The sequence below is a fragment of the Leucopleurus acutus genome (genome assembly GCF_964270905.1).
Source record: "Leucopleurus acutus genome assembly, chromosome: 3".
Lineage (NCBI taxonomy): Eukaryota > Metazoa > Chordata > Mammalia > Artiodactyla > Delphinidae > Leucopleurus > Leucopleurus acutus.
The window spans coordinates 3,027,920-3,045,636 of record NC_139145.1 but is presented as its reverse complement, the minus strand read 5'-3'; the positions used below and the strand labels follow the sequence as shown (position 1 = coordinate 3,045,636).

Sequence of the window (17,717 nt, the reverse complement as noted above, 5' to 3'; positions counted from 1 at the left end):
TTTTGTTTTGCAGTTAGTGTTGAATCAGGGTCCAAATTGATTGACAACCTGTCAGTCTCTTTATCTGCAGGTTCCCCGCCTCTCTGCTTTGTTTTCCCCTGAAGGATCTGGTCCTGGTCCCGCAGAGTCCCAGGTGTGGCCAGGTCCCCTCGGACCATCCCAGGCTCCAGCATTTGCAGTCCCAAGACAGACCACAGAGAAATACACAAATGCATTACAGAATTAGGTTATCTCGTATCCTGAGAAGTGTCACAAAGAAAACAGCAAAGTGGGGATCAGGGAGTGACAGGATCAGGTGGCAGCTTCGAGAGCCAAGGGGCGGACATTTGTGTTGTGACAGCCGTGGGGAGGGCCACCACGTGAGGGCACCCCAAGCAGTGGTCCAGGTGGGATGAGCCTCCTGGGGAGGGAGTGGAAGGAGAGGGCGGTGACGAGGCGGCCCAGGGGTCAGGCTGGGGACCTCGGACCCCAGGAGGAAGCTTGGTGTCCCCAGCCTGCAGAGGGGCAGCACTGGGAGGGTGGCTGCTGGGCGGACGCGGTGGTGGCAGTCACCTGCAGAAAGTGACCAGGCCGGTGCAGTGCAGGTGGGGACACGACTCGGGGAGAGGCAGGGAGCGTCTGGCCAGCGGCCTTGGGGGAGTCCAGCTGGAGGCGAAGCGGCCGCAGAGGCGGCTCAGCAGCACGAAGCCAAAAGGACCGACGAGGGGGCCCTGCTGGCTGAGGACCAGGGCGCCGCTGGGGGTGGCCACGGGTGGCCTCTTCCAGAATGCAGTTTATTAGGAAACGGTGACGGCCACCAGCCCTGCTGAGCAACACAACTTCCTAGCGGCGGTTCCAAGCACTTCTCCCAGATCTGTCTCTTCGTGGCTCTTTGATCAGGTGCCCCTGGGGAGGGCCGTGCTCCCGTTTTACAGATGAGGAAGCGGCCCCGCGTGCAGGAGCAGGGACCCTTCCTCCCCACCCTCTGCCCACGCGTTTGCGGGTTTGTCTCGGCAGCCGCCCAGGCCCCTCTGCTCGGATCCTGAAAGGCGTGATGCGGGTCGGCCTGCTGGCGAAGGGCCTCCTCCTGCGGGGAGACAGGGCCGTGCAGCTGATCCTGCTCTGCTCCCAGAAGCCCAGCCACGCGCTGCTGCGCAGAGTCACGGAGCAGCTGCCCCTCCAGCTCCCGGTGAGGCGCCCGGCCGTGCATCGCGTGGCTTCTATGCGGCTTGGACACAAACCGGTTTGTTTTTAGAAACTGGCGCAAGGAGAGAGTGGTGGAACTTGAGGGTTCCTTTACAGAGGGGTTGAGGGTAGAGCCTGGAAACGCTCTAAACGTCCGGTCACTGAGGACGGTTGCTTCCGTCACATCCACAGCAGAGCCCAGCCAGCCGGGACGGAGCACAAACAGGACGAAATCCACAGGACAGGCACTCAGGCTCATGAGACTAGAGAGGCACAGGGCTGGGGGTTGGCCGGACTTTCTCCTCCAGAGCGGTTCCTGTTGTTGTCATAGAGCCTTTTTTTTTTTTTTTAATCTATTTATTTATTTTTGGCTGAGTTGGGCCTTCGTTGCTGTGCGTGGTTTTCTCCAGTTGCGGAGAGCGGGGGCTACCCTTTGTTGTGGTGTGTGGGTTTCTCATTGCGGTGGCTTCTCTTATTGCAGAGCACAGGCTCTAGGCGCGCGGGCTTCAGTAGTTGTGGCTCGCGGGCTCAATAGTTGTGGCTCACGGGCTCTAGAGCGCAGGCTCAGTAGTTGTGGCACACAGGCTTAGTTGCTCCGCGGCATGTGGGATCTTCCCGGACCGGGGCTTGAACCCGTGTCCCCTGAACTGGCAGGCAGATTCTTAACCACTGCGCCACCAGGGAAGTCCCTGTCATAAAGCTTTTCTCAAGCGAGATGGTAACCGGGAGAAGAGTGAAATCATGTCATGATTTAAATTGATCATCTTCCATTAAAATACTCAATTCCCAGGGCGGTTTCTTCTTCCTGATGTGTCTGCTGCCCTTCCCGAGAGAATTCAGCATCGTTCCTCCGACTCATGTAGTGAACACTGGGGGCCGGGCAGACCCAGGCTCGCCTCTGGGACTCCCAGTCTGGTCAGGAAATGCAATAAACAAACATAGAGCAAGCTAACTTCCAGTTTATCTTCTGTAGAGAAATTAAAACCTGATGTCAAGTAGCGAGCACCTGGGGAGAGTGGGGGCCACTTCAGACAGGACCATGGGAGGTGTGTGTCCTGACAGAAGATGGAGCAGGTGAGGTGAGAGCTGAGAGATGAGGAGAGGCCTTGAAAGATGTGGGGGTGGGCAGTGTTCCACATAGAAGGACCTGCACCTGCAGAGGCCAAGAGGCAGGAGGCCCAGGGAGATGCATGCCCGAATGGACAAAGGCCTAGATCAAGCTGGGCCTGAAGGCCATGTGGGGAGGTAAGATTGCCTCCTCGGGGAAATGGGGAGACTAGAGGGTTTTAAGCAGAGGAGTGACATGCTCCGACTTCACCAATTTAATCACTCATTTCCTGAACACCCACGACATGACAGTTTTCTGCTCAATACCGTAGGGGTTGCAAAGATGGCTCAGATGCAAGCCCTGTTGTCCGGAACCTTGCAGCCCAGTGGCTAAGACAAAGCCCTAAGCCCCATGAAGATGGATGAGGCCATGGGGAAGATGGCTAAGGCCACGGGAGAGCTGGCAGTGCCCCCCACTCCCAGCTGTGTAGACAGACCCTCCTAGCCATTACCTGGCTGAGTGTCTCGGGGGACCCCAAAGCAAGATGAGGGACACAGTAAAGCTTTTCTATGCAGGCACCGGGTCACTGCACCAAACCCACCTTCGTTGTGCAGTCTCCCCGGGAGGCTGGTAATCGGGGACGGCAGTCGGAGTTCTGATGACTGTGCGCAAGGGGTCCCTTCTTCCTGAGCCCCTGAGAGTGACAAGCCGGAGAGGGTGTAAATGGAGGGGAGAGAGATCCGCCGAGAGGGCGGGGCTTGTCTGGAGGCTCTGCTTGCAGCGGGGCTGACCCTCAGGGTATCCCCCAGTGATGCAGCCAGCGCAGGCTGGGTCCTAAGGATGCGTGTGCTGGGGCAGGACTGAACCCTGGGCAACCATGGGGTGAGTACCGGAGCCGAGGGGCCTCAGATCTTGCCTGGAGGCAGCCCCTGTCCAGTGTCCTGAGAAACCATCGTTCTGCCCTCATTACCCAAACAGTAGCCTGCTGGACCAACTGAAGGATTTTGCAGTTTTCACTCAATAGCATCTCTTGGGTCACATTCCATGTTCTTACTTAGGGAGCTTCATTCTTTTTTGTGGCCAAAGAGTATTCTGTTGCCACTTGTCCATAACTAGCTGGGTCCTTCCATGTAGTTGGACATTTAGGTTGTGTCCAGTGTTCTGTGTTACCAGTGAGGCTGCAGCAGATGAAGAACCTTGTACACACACTGCTCCACACACGTGGGAGCACGTCCCGGGGCAGAGTCGCGGGGTCTGAGGCATGAGCCTGGAGGCTTCTGCTGAGTGTGGCCAAGTCAGCCTCCACCAGCAGTTTAGAGACGCATGGATTTGCCAGCCCAGCGCCTCCTCAGACTCTTGAGTTTTGTCCTTCCTACAGCTGACCATGGTACCCCATTCTAGTTTTAACGTGATTCTCCCTTGCCATGGGAGGATTTTTTTTTGTCGTTATGTAGAAAGGGTCACTTTGGTTTCTCTCTCTGCAAACTATCTATCACTTGCCAGTTGTTTTTTTTTAAGATTTATTATTTATTTTTTGTGGCTGTGTCGGGTCTTAGTTGCGGCACACGGGATCTTCACTGAGGCATGCGGGATCTTTGTTGCGGCACGCGGGCTTCTCTCTAGTTGTGGCATGTGGGTTTTCTCTTCACTAGTTGTGGCAGGCAGGCTCCAGGGCACGTGGGCTCTCCAGTTGAGGGGCGCAAGCTCAGTAGTTGTGGCACGTGGCATGTGAGATCTTGGCTCCCCGACCAGAGATTGAACCCGAGTCCCCTGCACTGGAAGGCAGATTCTTTACCACTGGACCACCAGGGAAGTCCCCACTTGCCGATTTTGCTGTTGGGTTGCTGATCTTGTTGTTATTGAGCTTTGGGTGTTTTTACATATGAAGGCACCTTGATGCTGGATCTGCTGTCTGTATGCATTTCTATGTGTGCACTTCTGGAGGCTGTGTCTGTGTCTGTGTCCCTAGGAGGTTCCAGAACACCTGGCATGGGGCCTGGTACCCAACCGCGTCCTGCCTCTCAGCTGGAGTAATGAGGCCTTGTGTTGTATTTGCACCTCGTAGATGGTGACAGAGGACAAGTACGAGGTCTCCTCCGACCCTGAAGCAAACATCGTCATCTCTTCCTGCGAGGAGCCCAGGATACAGGTCACTGTGTCCATCACCTCGCCTCTGATGCGGGAGGACCCCTCTGCAGACCGAGGTGCGTCAGGGCCCTTCCGTCCAGCCCTCCTCTCCACACACCCGGTGGCCTAGGGCAGCATCCGCCTCTGCTCTGGGCAGGAGGTGGGGGGGTTGCCACAGCCAGTTTCTGGCACTTCCGTCAGCCCGGATGCCCTGGTGAGATAAGAGCTGGGCCTTGGGGCTGCAGAGGAAGGGAGGTAGAGAGCTGGGGCAGAGTCAAGTGGCTCAGTACTCAGCTGTGGGGCGTGTGCGCGGGGAGCACTTCCTCCCATCCCTCCTGGCTGCCCCGCCCAGAGGAGACCAGCTGTGCCCCATCCCCCAGCAAGACAGGGGCCTGGGGACCTGAGACAGATGTGCATTGCCTGAGGCAGTGGGAGGGGGTGGGGGGTGAGGCCAGAGGGCAGCCAACAGGGAGGGTGCAGGCCAAGCCGATGGGGATGAACCCGAGTCTCATCCAGCCGTGGAACCTCCTGGAACAGCCCTGGAGACTGTTTCCCAAACTCCAGTCTTTCTTGGACCCCCTTCGTGATTGTTGTCAGATCTGAGGGCCACGAACCACTGATGCTTTCCTCTGAATCAATTCCTTTTTGACTCTTAAATTTTTAAAGAGGAGAGCCTTTGAACCGTAAGTGGAAAGCCGTTACCAGTTGTCATAAAGAGAGTGTCATCTGAAAATAAATACAGTGGGAAGAAAAAGTGATGCCCTTCAGTTCCAGGTGGAGGCCCTGCTCCGGCTTGCTCCGAGGCGGGCATTGGGAATGTTGGAAAGGGTTCAAGGTCCAAGGCCACGGAAAGAAGTGGACTGGAGGGGGCTAGAGAACCGGAAACCCCTCCGAGGGAGCCCCGGGCCCCCAAGAGCTGCGATGTCCCCACCCTGCTGGTTGCTGCTGGGAGGGGAGCTTCCAGCTTCCTCTGTTGCTTGCTCTCAGCCCCAGAGGAGCAGACCCAGGCCTGGGGGTTGGGGGGTTTATGGGTGAAAGAGAAACCTCTGCTCCCTCCTGTGACCTAAAACACCAGGACCTTGCAGAATAAGGGGAGAAGAATTTTCCTGAAGCAAGAAGAAGAAGGAATCAAAAACAGGCCAGAATTTCCCCCAGACACGGGGCCCTGGTCATCCGTGATGGCGTGTGCTCAAACCTGACCCGCTGTCTCCCTCTTAATTATGCATGCGGAAGTTTCTGGAAATCCAGCTTCATTCATAGTTTTCCATCTGAACTGTGATTTGCTAACCAAGGGAGTCAGCGCTGATGGCACCGGGTGACAAGCGTGGAGCTCTCTCCTCCTGAGAACGCAGAACCCAGAGGAGATGGGATCTTCGTGGAGAGGATGTCCGTGGTCCTTGCAGCATCCCGGAGAAAGGGCCAGCGAGCGGAACCATGTGTCTTCTGGATAAATGCAAAGAGGCCTAGGGACCTGAGGGCCCGGCCACGTGGCCCGGGCAGCGGGAGCAGGGAGAGGGGCGCCTGGCCCATGTGCCCTTCTCTTCTAGAAGGAACAGCGGCGCCTCCGCCTGACCCGGGAGATGTCCTGAGCTCAGAGAAGTGCCTCCAGTCGCTGGCTGCCCTCCGCCACGCCAAGTGGTTCCAGGTCAGGGGTCGGGCCCAGAGCGGGCTCCCAGTACAAATGAGGGACAGACGTGGGTGGGGCGGTTCCTTGGCCTGCTGCTCGACCCACGTGTCCACGCCCAGCGCTAACCTGATGGAGGTCGCATCCTGGCTGATTGGGTCGGGAACCTGAAGGGAGGGACCACCACTCTGGGGGTGGGGGGCCGCAACGGCCGGCACTAGGGCTCAGCCGTGGGCCGTTTGGGAATGGAGTCTGCTTCCGGTCGCCAACTGTGAGGCCAGCCGGCCCATGCCTCCCAGAGTCCCTCACTGCCTCCACCCCCGGCTGGGCTCGCTGCCCCTGGATCAGCCCTTGTTCCCTCGGCCCTGTGCACATGCCCCCCTTGGCCACGTGCTTACAGCTCCCTGGAGCTAACCATGTGCTTCTTTCCCCGAAGGCGAGAGCCAGCGGCCTGCAGCCCTGTGTGATCGTCATCAGGGTCCTTCGGGACCTCTGCCAGCGCGTGCCCACCTGGGGGGCCCTGCCGGACTGGGTAAGGCAGTTCCAGGGGGCTGGCCCTGCTTTAGGAAGCTCCCAACCCCTGATAGGCCACAGCCCTGGGAGGCCGAGCCTCATTTCCTGGTTCAGCGCTCAGCTTTCCAACAAAGGGCTGGTGTCCGTCTGAGCGCCAGGAGAGGTGGATCGCGGTGGGGCATATCGGGGTCCCTTGGCCCCAGGGTGAGGCTTGCTACAGACACAGTCTCATTTGACTGCATTATCTGGAACCCACAACCTTGCGGGCAGAATCAGGAAGCATGCAAATACAAGGTCGCCCCAGCAAGAGGTGGGGTGTTTGCCTAGACCTGCAGGTGTCAGTGCAGAGGCCCCCGTGAGGGCAGGCAGCCTGGTGCAGACCCACCTCCTCTGAAGGGGTGGTCCCCTGCGGCCCTGACACCCCCGGTCAGCAGGCCCCGAGCCCTTCTGCGGGGAGAGGATGCGAAGGCCCCCTGTCCCCCAAATCCCCAAGCTGCCATGTTGTGAGACCCCCAGCTCCTGCCCTCCGTGGGCACCCCTGCCCCGTCTTTCAGGATCTCATTTCATCTGTGCGCCCCTCGGCAGGCCTGTCTCTGAGTGTCCCTCTCCCGTCACACACCCACTGATCCCCCAGCGAGCGCAGATGTGTAGGTTTTTAAGCCTTTCACCTTCGACATTATCCTTGGGAAGGAGGCCGAGTGCCCTGAACTTGGAGGTACGCGTGCATCTTATGTGCAGCCTTCTGCTGCCAGTTCATCGGCTCCCACACCCAAAGACAGGTTCTTGGACCCTTCCCACCTGAGCCCAAGCTACCCTTGGCCTTGCTCATGAGGGCTCTGGTGCCCACCCGGACCTTGGCTTCCTGCCCATGGGCCGGGGAGATGTCCACTCTCAGCACCACCCCTGGTGGATGGCACAGTGGGTGGCTCTGTGCTGAGTGACAAGAGGGGTTCACTCAGACACTGGGAGGGCCCTGCATTCCCCGGAGCCCATTTCCCTGTAAGTATAGATGCAAACCCCATGACCGTCACAGCTCCGGCCCTGCCTTGGGACCCGGGCAGGTGGCTCCTTGGAGGTGGGGACTGCGCGAGTCCCCAAGTCCTTGTGACCCTCATGGCCCTCACTGTCTGAACCTCGGGTCATGGAGAATGAGTTTCTTTTAACCCTCTTGACACTGGTTTGCAATGTTACCATCTATGGGATTTTGCTGATGTCAAAACTAGGCGAGAGAGTTCCCTAGAGAACTGAGAGAAACCCGCCCAAGGCCACACCAGGGTAGCAAGGCCCCGGTGGACCCCCTCCTTGTAGAAGTTCAGGGGTGGGAGGGTGTGAGGGGAAGAGCTGGGAGGGGGGCCTCACATCCCCGGTCCCCTGGAGACCTGGCCGAGGCCGCACAACCGCGCCGTCCTCAAAGGCCCGGGTCTCCTTCTCTGTCTCCACCCGGCCCAGGCCATGGAGCTGCTGGTGGAGAAGGCTCTGAGCAGCACGAAGGGGCCCCTGAGCCCCGGGAACGCCGTGAGACGGGTCCTGGAGTGCGTGGCCTCGGGGACGCTCCTGACAGGTCAGTCCCTGTCATCCGGGAGCCCAGACCCTGGAGCACGTGGCAGAGACCAAGGGCCATGGCGGGGGCGGGGGGACGGGGGAGCACAGAGGAGCCTCTTAGGAACACTCAAGAACCACGTCCAGCACAGGCAGGACAGCAGACACAGACATGCACACACATGTCACCACTCAAGGGAGCCGCGCGGAGGTGTGGACCAGCCGGAAGGAGAGGCGGGGTGGAGGCTGGAGGGGAGGGGTCCGTGCCTTCTCTCACGCTCCTCTGATGGCACACCCACCCTCTCTGGGGAGCCAGGGACAGCCCGGGGGACATTTCCGAAGGAAACAACAGGAATTCCATGACGGGCTTTGTACAAAGATGTTCACCACGATGTCCTTCACGGTAGCAGAAGGAGGAGAGCACACATGTGGCCCGCGTGACATGTTAGATGCAAAACGGTGTTTTCCAGTCATTTCAGTGACATGGGACGATAGCATTTTAAGTGGAAGAAGAGGATGATACACTGGCCCGTGGTGTGAGCCTTTTCTGTAACTACATGCTCGCCCACGTGCGCACACACACACACACACACGCAGGCGGTGAGGAGGTCTGCTGAACGCGTGTGGGGCTGGAGGGGGGACTGGCAGGGGAGAGGCCTGGTGTGGCCCGTGGGCGCGAGGCGGCCAGGTGCAGACCCCCCAGCACTGCAGAGCCGCAGTGGCGCCTTCGTAAGGGTGCACTCTCCTTCTCTGCCACTCCCACCTCCCCCTCAAAGATGGGCCGGGGCTCCAGGATCCTTGCGAGAGAGACCAGATGGACGCCCTCGGGTCCATGACCCTCCAGGAGCGGGAGGACATCACGGCCAGTGCCCAGGTAGGAGGCCAGCCCACGGGGCTCCCTGACTCAGGCCAGCTCGACCTGGCTGTGGACGGCCCAGGTCCCAGCCCCCATTCGCATCTGTGCTGCATCCCAAGAAATGGTCTGGGACTCCCCTTCCCACCCCCTCCCTTACAGAGACAGGTGGCTTGTGGGTGACAGGACTGCTTCCGGGGTCAGGGCCAGCCTGGCCCAGAAACAAAGCTACTCCCGTGATGAGGCGCAGACCTGGGGCCTCCTTGGCCGGTACTGTCCTCCCCAACCCTGCCCTGTGGTCTGCAAATACCCAGCCAAGGCCTCCTGCTGGGCCTAAACAGCTTCAGGCCCCAAAGCAGAGACCCTGTCTGTGGCTTCCCTTTTGTTTGCAAATTTTTACTATAAGCAAGTCTCCCAGCAGTACAGAAATCGCACTGGGCCTGACATTTATGAATGGCCTTCAGTGGAAAGAGTCAAATTGCTCTTGATCAGAGCTGAACCTGGAGAGGCAGGATCTAAGGTCCCTGTAGCGAGGAGAGAAAGAGCTGAAATTCCAAGGGGCTTCCTGGCACAGTACTCGCCACCAGCTGGCACAAGCAACTCCCAGTACAGTTCTTCACGCCCAAGGGTGACGTGAGCTCTGCAGTTGCTAGAAGGGTGTCGAGGATGCCCAGCAAGCCCCAGAGTCCTCACGGGGCCATGAGAGGCGGGCCAGGAGGCCGCGGGCAGAAGGGTCCTGACGGGTCGTTTGCCCCCAGCACGCCCTGCGCATGTTGGCGTTCCGGCAGATCCACAAGATCCTGGGCATCGACCCTCTGCCGCCCCCCAAAAGCAGGCCTGGGGCGCGCTTCCGGAAGAGGCCACGGGAGGCAAGCGAGGCCGAGGCCGAGGCCGAGGAGGGCGCCGGCCAGAGGAAGCGGGCCGGCGGGGCAGAGAGGGGCCCGTGTGAGCAGCCTCGCCTCCCCAACGGGACCTGATGCCCCACCGAATGGCTGCTTCACCCCTGACGCTGGGCAGTCCTGTTTTCCTTTGCAGTAATGTTCCATAGATTTCTTTAAAGACACTTGTGCTTAAATCATTAGCAAAATCTCTTCATCTGGCGATTTCAGCTGCGGGGTTTGGGGCACCGCGCCCCAAGGCCTACCTTCACCCGGGCGAGAAGGTGCAGCACAATTTTAAACCCTGGTATTTCTTGCTAGCTTTAAACTCACCCTGTGGCCTACTAAGGGTGTGGGTTTTTAAATGGCTTTGTGAGGACACGCCAGCCGTGCGTGGATTTGAAATCTCACGGGCAAGCCCCCTGGGGGTCCCACATCAGGAAGCCTGTCCCCGGAAGGTAGGTTGGGAGGATCTGGGGTGGTGGCCAAGCCTGAGAGTGTGCCCAGGCCGGGGTCCTCAGTCCCCAAGCCCAGTCTCCAAACACGCTGCCCCCTCCAGCTCCCCAGCCTGGAGATGGCCCCGTGGCCAGAGGTCTGCAGGGCCTGAGCTGGGCTCGTCCCCTAGCCCGCCATGGGAGGGCCACAGAGCCGAAGGGTGGTGAGCATGCAGGCTGGGCACGCCCCTGACCCCCGGAGCATCTGTGACCCCCATGGCACTGCGCCCCGTGCCACTCCGGGCCTTCTGCACTACGAGGAACAGCTCTGTATGCCTCATTCGAGGCTGGGTTTGCCTTGGCTTTCTCCCGTCCTCCTTGCATAGGCGCAGCCAATGTGGGTCCAGGGCCCGCCCCTTGAAAGTGGAGTCTGGGGGCTCTGCCTGGTGCGGGGCACAGAATCAGGCGCCTTCTGGCACTGGTGGACATGACGGCACCCTTGCCCAGCCCCCACCCCGATCTGTCCAAACTTCCCTCTTTGCGACAACTTCTCTTGTCCGGCTGCCCTGTGGCACTGAAGGAGATAAGTCCATCTTCGGGCTGACACGATCTTTTCTGGTCACTTGATTGTTTCAAGCTCATTTCTGTGTTTAAGGGACAGCCTGTGTGTGGCTTCACATCTAATGTCTTCGTAGAACTACCTGGAAGTTTGGGGGGTGGGGAATAAACGAGATATGCCTGTCTCTTGGTGTGGACTGCGCAGTCCTTCCTCGGGGTGCAGTGACCCTGCTGGGCTCCTGCAACCTCTCAGGGCCCCAGGCAGGGGCCCTGACCAGCCAGAACTTCTCCCCGAGGCTCTGAGGCTGGGAGTGTGGATGGGGAGGAGGTCCAAGGGGCTGGTGCTGCCCAGGTGTGGGCCTCTCAGGCCAGCTCCACACTGAGGTCCCCTGGGAATGCAGAGGAGCCAGGCTCTGCAGACCCCACCCCCAATCCCGGGGATCCAGCCCAGGAAGCACTCATCTCACACACATCCCACAGCCACTCAAGGAAGCCACCCTGGCCTGGTCCAGGAGATACACAGCGGGACCATCAGCGGGAGGGTTGGGGACCCGGAAGGCTTCCTGGAGGAGGGGGCAGCCAAGCTGAGTTGGGAGGGGTGGCTCTCCGCCTGCAGGCCCTCTACCAAGAGTTCCCCCGCAGTTTCCCCAAATTCTCATTGCAAACCTCAGGGGGTGGCGGGGGTCCAGACAGGGAGAGGGCAGGTTGGAGGGCAGAGAGGGGAGGAGGTGGGCGAGGTTGCAGTGGCCCGTAGCGGAAGTGGCACATGGCCGTGGGCACAGACCAGGGCAGGGAGATGGCCAGGACCCCCTTCTCAGAGCTGGGCCAAGGGAGTGTCGGCCCCCCAATGCAGGCAAAGCTTAGCCTGGTTCTACCAGACACATTATCTACTGGAAACAAGAAGCAGCCAGCTGGTGCCTGACCACTCCGACCTCCCCGGAAGGGCAGGCCGCTCTCCTCTGCCTCTGGGCCCTTCCTGAGGGAGCAGCACCCCAACAGCACGAGTGAAGGCAGAGCAGCCCCTCGGCTACAGCTGCACACCGGGCACGGGGGACATTCTCCACCTCATGTGGGGGAGGCTTCACCCGCACACACCCTCTCCCTCTGCATCTCTGTCGACAGCTCTGCTATTCATCCAGCTGCCCAGGCTGACCACCGCCACCACTGAGGAGTCCTTCTGGGTTCCTTTGTGCTCGGGGCTGAGCCATCTGGAAGTCCTATTGGTCCCACTTCTGTTGCTCTCCATTCACACAGCCTCTAGCACTCTGCAGCTTCAACCCTCCAGCAACTGGGGCCTCAGGATAAAACTCAGGATTACACTCAAGACAAAACCCCAAATCCCGACAAAGCCCCCCCAGAGAACCCAACTGCCACCCTCTGCCTCAGTAACTCCACTTCAGACCTCCTAGTCTCTGCTGGTCCTCAGTGAACCAGCCAAACTTCTTCCTGCCCCAGGGCCTTTGCACATGCTTTTCCCGCTGCCTGTTAAGCTCTTCCCCTGGCCTGTATGGCCAGCTGCTCCTCTCCTCCTTTGGGTCTCAGAGAGGCCTCCTTTAACACCTCAACCTGTCACATAACCCTATTCATTTCCTTTATGCCACACGCCACTGATTAAAATCCTTTGTTATCTGCCTTGCTCCCACGCTGTGAACTGTCTGCGGGCAGCAAGTATATCTGCCTTACCACAGCACCCCAGGTCTAGAATAGACCAAGTTTAGTAAATATGTTAATGCTTGCAACCATGCTCTGACCCTCAAGGATGGGTGTCTGTGTTGGAGGAATTCACCTCCTAGCAGATAAGAAGACACCGTTTGTTTCGGTGTCATCCCCGGAGATTACTGTACTGATCAGGATGACAGCCTTTGGCTAAGGCGGTGGCAAGAGGATGAAGGGAAGGGAGAACGGGTTGGCATTCAGGGGTGGCCATCACCGCTGCACTTTTGTGGAGAGCCCCTGTCCCGCTACCATGAGCCTTCCTCACATCCTGGCAGTAGCAGCTCCGGGAAATCTCACGACCCACTGCTCACCATCCCGTCCCTGCCTCCTAGGGAAGATGGATGTGATCTTCTCCAGGTGGTGTAAAACCAATCCAGTTGACAGAGAGTTAAATCTGCCCCCCGCCTCAGCAACTCCAGAACACCGAGTTTAGGCAATGCAGCCACAAAATAGACAGCTGGTTAGCGATGTACTCGGTCCAGATGGATGGGACACCTGGGCTATGGTGCTCGCTGCAGGCCTGAAGAGCGGTAGCTTCTCATCTTTCCTCTCCAGCCCTCTCCCCACCAGGCAGAGCAGGCTGGCAGCTGGCGGGGTGACATGGGACCAGGCACTTGAGAATTCGGACCGCTGAACGGGGACAAGCAGCCCAAGACAGCGACGCAGGACCTCAGGCTTCGGGATGCTGGTGGGCCAGCCTGGTTGCTAGGAGATGGTGGTGAGTGTAGGAGGGATGACGCGGGGCCGTGTGGGCAGGGCTGGAGCCAGACCTGGCAGGCAGTCCAGGAGAGACAGACATGAAAGTGCAGATCTGCCAACTCCACCTGCAAAGTCACCAATAACACAGAAAGAGAGCCACGAAAACGCACTGTGTCTCCTGGTCCAAATAAGTTGCACTCGGTGGCAGAGGGAGCATCTCCGAGGCTCAGCCAGTCCGAGGCTTCTTTGGGGAAATGTTGGCTCCATCTTCTCCCTGGTCACCCGTTAGTTTGGCTTCCGGAATGAGAAGATGTTTCAGGTAAGCGGATTAAGGCTCTGCTGAGTGGACAAGCCAGAGGACCCATGTTTCTCCTTAAGACGGAGAGGGCTGCCCGGGGTAAGGGGTGTGTGTGTGTGGGGCTATCACCCTGTTTATATCTGCCAAAGTTCTGAAAAATAAGTGTACTGGGAAACAGATACTTGCACACCCATGTTCACCGCTGCATGATTCACAGCAGCCAAAATGTGGGAAAAAGCCAAAAGCCAAGTATCCATTAACAGATGATAAACAAATGTAGTCCATCCATACAGTGGAATATTACTCAGCCTCCAAAAGGAAAGAGATTCTGACACCTGCTACAAATAACGTAGATGAACCTTGAGGACATGATGCTCAGTGAGAGAAACCAGACACAAAAGGACAAATACTGTCCGATTCCACTCATAGCAGGTCCCTAGAGGAGTCAAATCCACAGAGACAGGAAGTAGATGGTGGGGGGCAGGGGCTGGGGGAGGGGGAGGGGGAGTCAGTGTTTCATGGGGACAGAGTTTCAGTTTGGGCAGATGGAAAAGTTCTGGAGATGATGGTGCGGATGGTTGCCCAACAATGTGAAGATACTTAATGCCACTGAACTGTGCACTTAAAAATAGTTACAATGGTGAATTTTATGTCTATTTTAACACAATAAAATTTTTTTTAATGTATTGGCTTTTCCAATTACAAAAATCTTGGAAGTTTCAGAAGAGTGGAAGAAGGGAAACAAAGTCAACCACTGTTAATACTCTGTGTTTCCTTCCAGTTTTCTCATTTTCTACACTCTTGGTTACAGATGGGCTGTTTATACGACTTTGATTCCTCCTTTTCTTCAGTTGACATTATAACAACTTTGATTTCTCAACTGTGTTTTCGAGGTGCTTAGGTATACTTTTCTAATTTAATTCTTCTGGAGACCTTTGGAGACACATCTGTTTCATTATTATTATGGTGCTAATATACACATAATATAAAATTCACCCCTCTATTTCAAAGTGTATGACTAAGTGGTTTTTGGTATTTTCACAGCGTTGTGTAACCATCACCAATATTTAATTCCAGAACATTCCATCTTCCCCCAAAGAAGCCCCGTCCCCATTAGCAGTCACTCCCCAGCCCCCTCCCCAGCCCCTGGCAATCATGAATCCACTTTCTGTCTCTGTGGATTTGCCTGTTCTGGATATTTCACACAAGTGGAATCACACCCTCTGTGTCCTGTTTCTGGCTTCTCTCACTAAGCATCATGCTCCCAAAGTCCATCCATGTTGCCGTGTCTGTCAGTGTTTCACTCTTTTTTTATGGATGATAATATTCCAGTGTGTAGATGGACCACATTTTATCCATTCACCAGTTGATGGACATGTGGGTCATTTCCACTTTTTGGCTACTATGAAGAGATGTAATTTTTAATAGCTGCATAACATTCCACCAAATGAACATACCCTAATTTGCTTAACTGTTCCCCTACTGTTGGACATTTAGATTGTTTTCAAATTATAAATTATACCTCTGCAAACACGTTCCTGAACATTTGGGATTCTCTCCCTTCTACAGATGCCCAAGATCAAAAGGCATGAACATTTTAAGGCATTTGAAACTTCCATGTAGAAGACCGCATTCCACCAGAGGTTTGCGAGTTCCCCCGCACACCTCCCCCCCACTGCAGACAAAGGAGCCTCATTCACCGTCCCCAAGTCAGGACTGTGCCCTCTTATTTTCCAAAATTCTTTCCTGCACATACGTTTAACAGTTAGGTTTTTCATTCTGCCACATCTTGTATCCTCATTATGCTGTTCTTTCATTATCTCATTCATTCAACACATGTTGATTGAACACCTATTATGTGCCATGGGCCATCACGCATAGGGCTTCCCTGTGTCTCCCATTGAGAATGTTGAAATTTATTCAGTTTCAATCAGCAAACACCACTTTCTTGGGAGAACCCAAAGATGAACCAGTGTTGTCACTTCCTGCAGTGAGGGTGACTCCGTGGCCCTTTATCATATTAGCCATGGGGTGTCAGGTGCTCACTTCACCTCCTAAGCCTCTTATAAAATTGGATTAAAACTCATAGCAGCAAACTTATAGAGCTGTGGGGAGAACTCAGTAATAAAATGCATTTTTTTAAACACTTGCTGCCCAGAAAGGTATAGCCTTAGGGACACGGGCATGATGGAGGGCACGGGTGAGAGTGAAAACCAGTGATTAAAATGGAAGTCACGCATGTTCCATGTGTGAGAAAAGCCCTGTAGGTGCTGCTGATGTTTGGGGACTCCCCAACAGTGGCCAGTCCCCCCACAATTACCCCCAGAGTGAAGCCACTCCCATGGCGAGGGGCTTCCTGTCAGCTCTGTAGCCCTCCCCTCATAAATGTTAGCCAGCGAAGAGGCCAAAACCCAAAGAGAGGGGGGGAAAAGTAACTTGGAGGAAAGAGAGAATGAGAACAGAAGAAAGCAATTCTAGAAAAAAACCTTATGCATATATATTATCCTCAGAGAGCGAATAGAAAGTTCACTAGCCAGGAAACAAGTTTAAATTTGCCTTTTGAAAAAGAACATTCAAAGAACCAGAAGAAGCTCTTGGAAATGAAAAACCTGAGGATCAAAATTCAAATGGCAACAGAAGCGTTGGAAGAAAAAAAAAAAAACAGAATGAGAAGATAAAAAGAAAAAAAATGTAGACGAGAAAATTAGATCGATCCAGGAAGCCCAATATACGACAAAGAAGAGTTCCACAGAGAGAGGCCAGAGAAGTTAAAAGTGGAAAAATCACCAGTGACATCATCCAAGAAAGTTTGCCAGGAATGGAAGATATGATAGAGCCCACTGAATGCACAGCACCGCAGGTGAAAAACAGACCCCTACCACACCCACGCTGTGAAAATGCAAGATGTGGAGAATAAAGAGAAGGTGGAGCAGATTCTGCAAGCTTCCGGAGAGAAAGGGAGTGACAAGCAGAAGATGAGGAAGCAGAACGGTTCAGATTGTTCAACTGCCCAAGACTGGAAGCTGGAAGACCTAAGGCAAGGGAATATATCCACTACTCAGAACACTTGTCCTCAGCCAAACCACCAATCACACAGGAGAGCTGGAGGAAAACACTTTCTCTGGAAATGCCCAGGGAGCATACCTTCCCAAAACAAGGGCACAAACCAAGAAACAGGAGACCTTACCCCAAGAAACTGGAGCTACATCCTAGGAATCTCAGGAGCGGAAGAAGAGGAGCCAGAATCACAACCGGGCAAAAACTGCCCCTGTGTGGAGAAGTTAGTTCCACCTGAGGGGCCTGGGGAGAGAGAGAGTCACAGACACACAAAAAAACAAAGGCAATCACTAACTCCAGGAAAATCAAAAAACAAGTCCTAGAAAATAAAAGTGTTCCTTAGTGCACACTGTTGCACTGTGAACAATATTTTCATATAATAACATAAGCACTGAATATTCATTTAAACAAAAGTTGTGATATAACTTTTGGGAGAGCAATATGCCTAATAGAGCTAAATCTATACTTTCAGGAGTAGGAAATCAATGGACAATGTTCAACTGGTAAATCCAGAGATGTGTAAACCATTATTTGGGAAGATGGAAGCAAATGGCAGAGAAACAGCCAATAGAAACAGCAGTGGCAGCCCTTGGGGAGTGAGACACACAGTGCTTTGTTTAAAACAGTTTTTTTTTAAGCTTCGCACAGTCTTCAGCACACAGCCAAACACTCTACAAGTATTGCTACTATTAATTTTGACAAGAAGAAAACATCCATACTTTCGAGGGGCTCATCGCTGAGTCGGGGAGCTTTAGGTAGTTTGGAGAACACTTGAGAGCTTACTATGTGCCATGAATAGCGACACATTTAATTTAATAGATGAGAAGTGCACTTACAGGATCAAATAGATTAGAAAATGTGCCTACTTATAAGAAAATAAAGACAGAGAGAGACCAGAGGTCAGCAAACTACAGCCCACTTACCCACCATCTAGCGCACACCATTTGATTTTGTGCATCCAGTGAGCTAAAAATGGTTCTTTACATTTTTTAAAAAATATTTTTTAAATCAATTAATTAATTTTTCACTGTGTTGGGTCTTCGTTTCTGCACGCGGGCTTTCTGTAGCTGCGGTGAGCGGGGGCTACTCTTTGTTGAGGTGCGCAGGCTTCTCATTGCGGTGGCTTCTCTTGTCGCAGAGCATGGGCTCTAGGCCCGTGGGCTTCAGTAGTTGTGGCACTCGGGCTCAGTAGTTGTGGCTCGAGGGCTC

The 17,717-nt window shown here is 55.3% G+C and overlaps 1 protein-coding gene across 1 annotated transcript in view; it reads left to right on the top strand.

The window, feature by feature from the left end:
* ZFR2 (zinc finger RNA binding protein 2) overlaps positions 1-9,845 on the top strand; it is a gene marked incomplete at both ends in the record, with an annotated part of 42,492 nt that extends 32,647 nt beyond the window's left edge. The window contains 7 exons of the mRNA XM_082836607.1: positions 997-1,168; positions 4,278-4,416; positions 5,887-5,984; positions 6,400-6,495; positions 7,926-8,037; positions 8,792-8,889; positions 9,627-9,845. Of these exons, the coding sequence (XP_082692733.1) occupies positions 997-1,168; positions 4,278-4,416; positions 5,887-5,984; positions 6,400-6,495; positions 7,926-8,037; positions 8,792-8,889; positions 9,627-9,845 (934 nt within the window). The remainder of the gene's footprint in view (positions 1-996; positions 1,169-4,277; positions 4,417-5,886; positions 5,985-6,399; positions 6,496-7,925; positions 8,038-8,791; positions 8,890-9,626) is intronic.
* Positions 9,846-17,717: the final 7,872 nt, after the last annotated feature.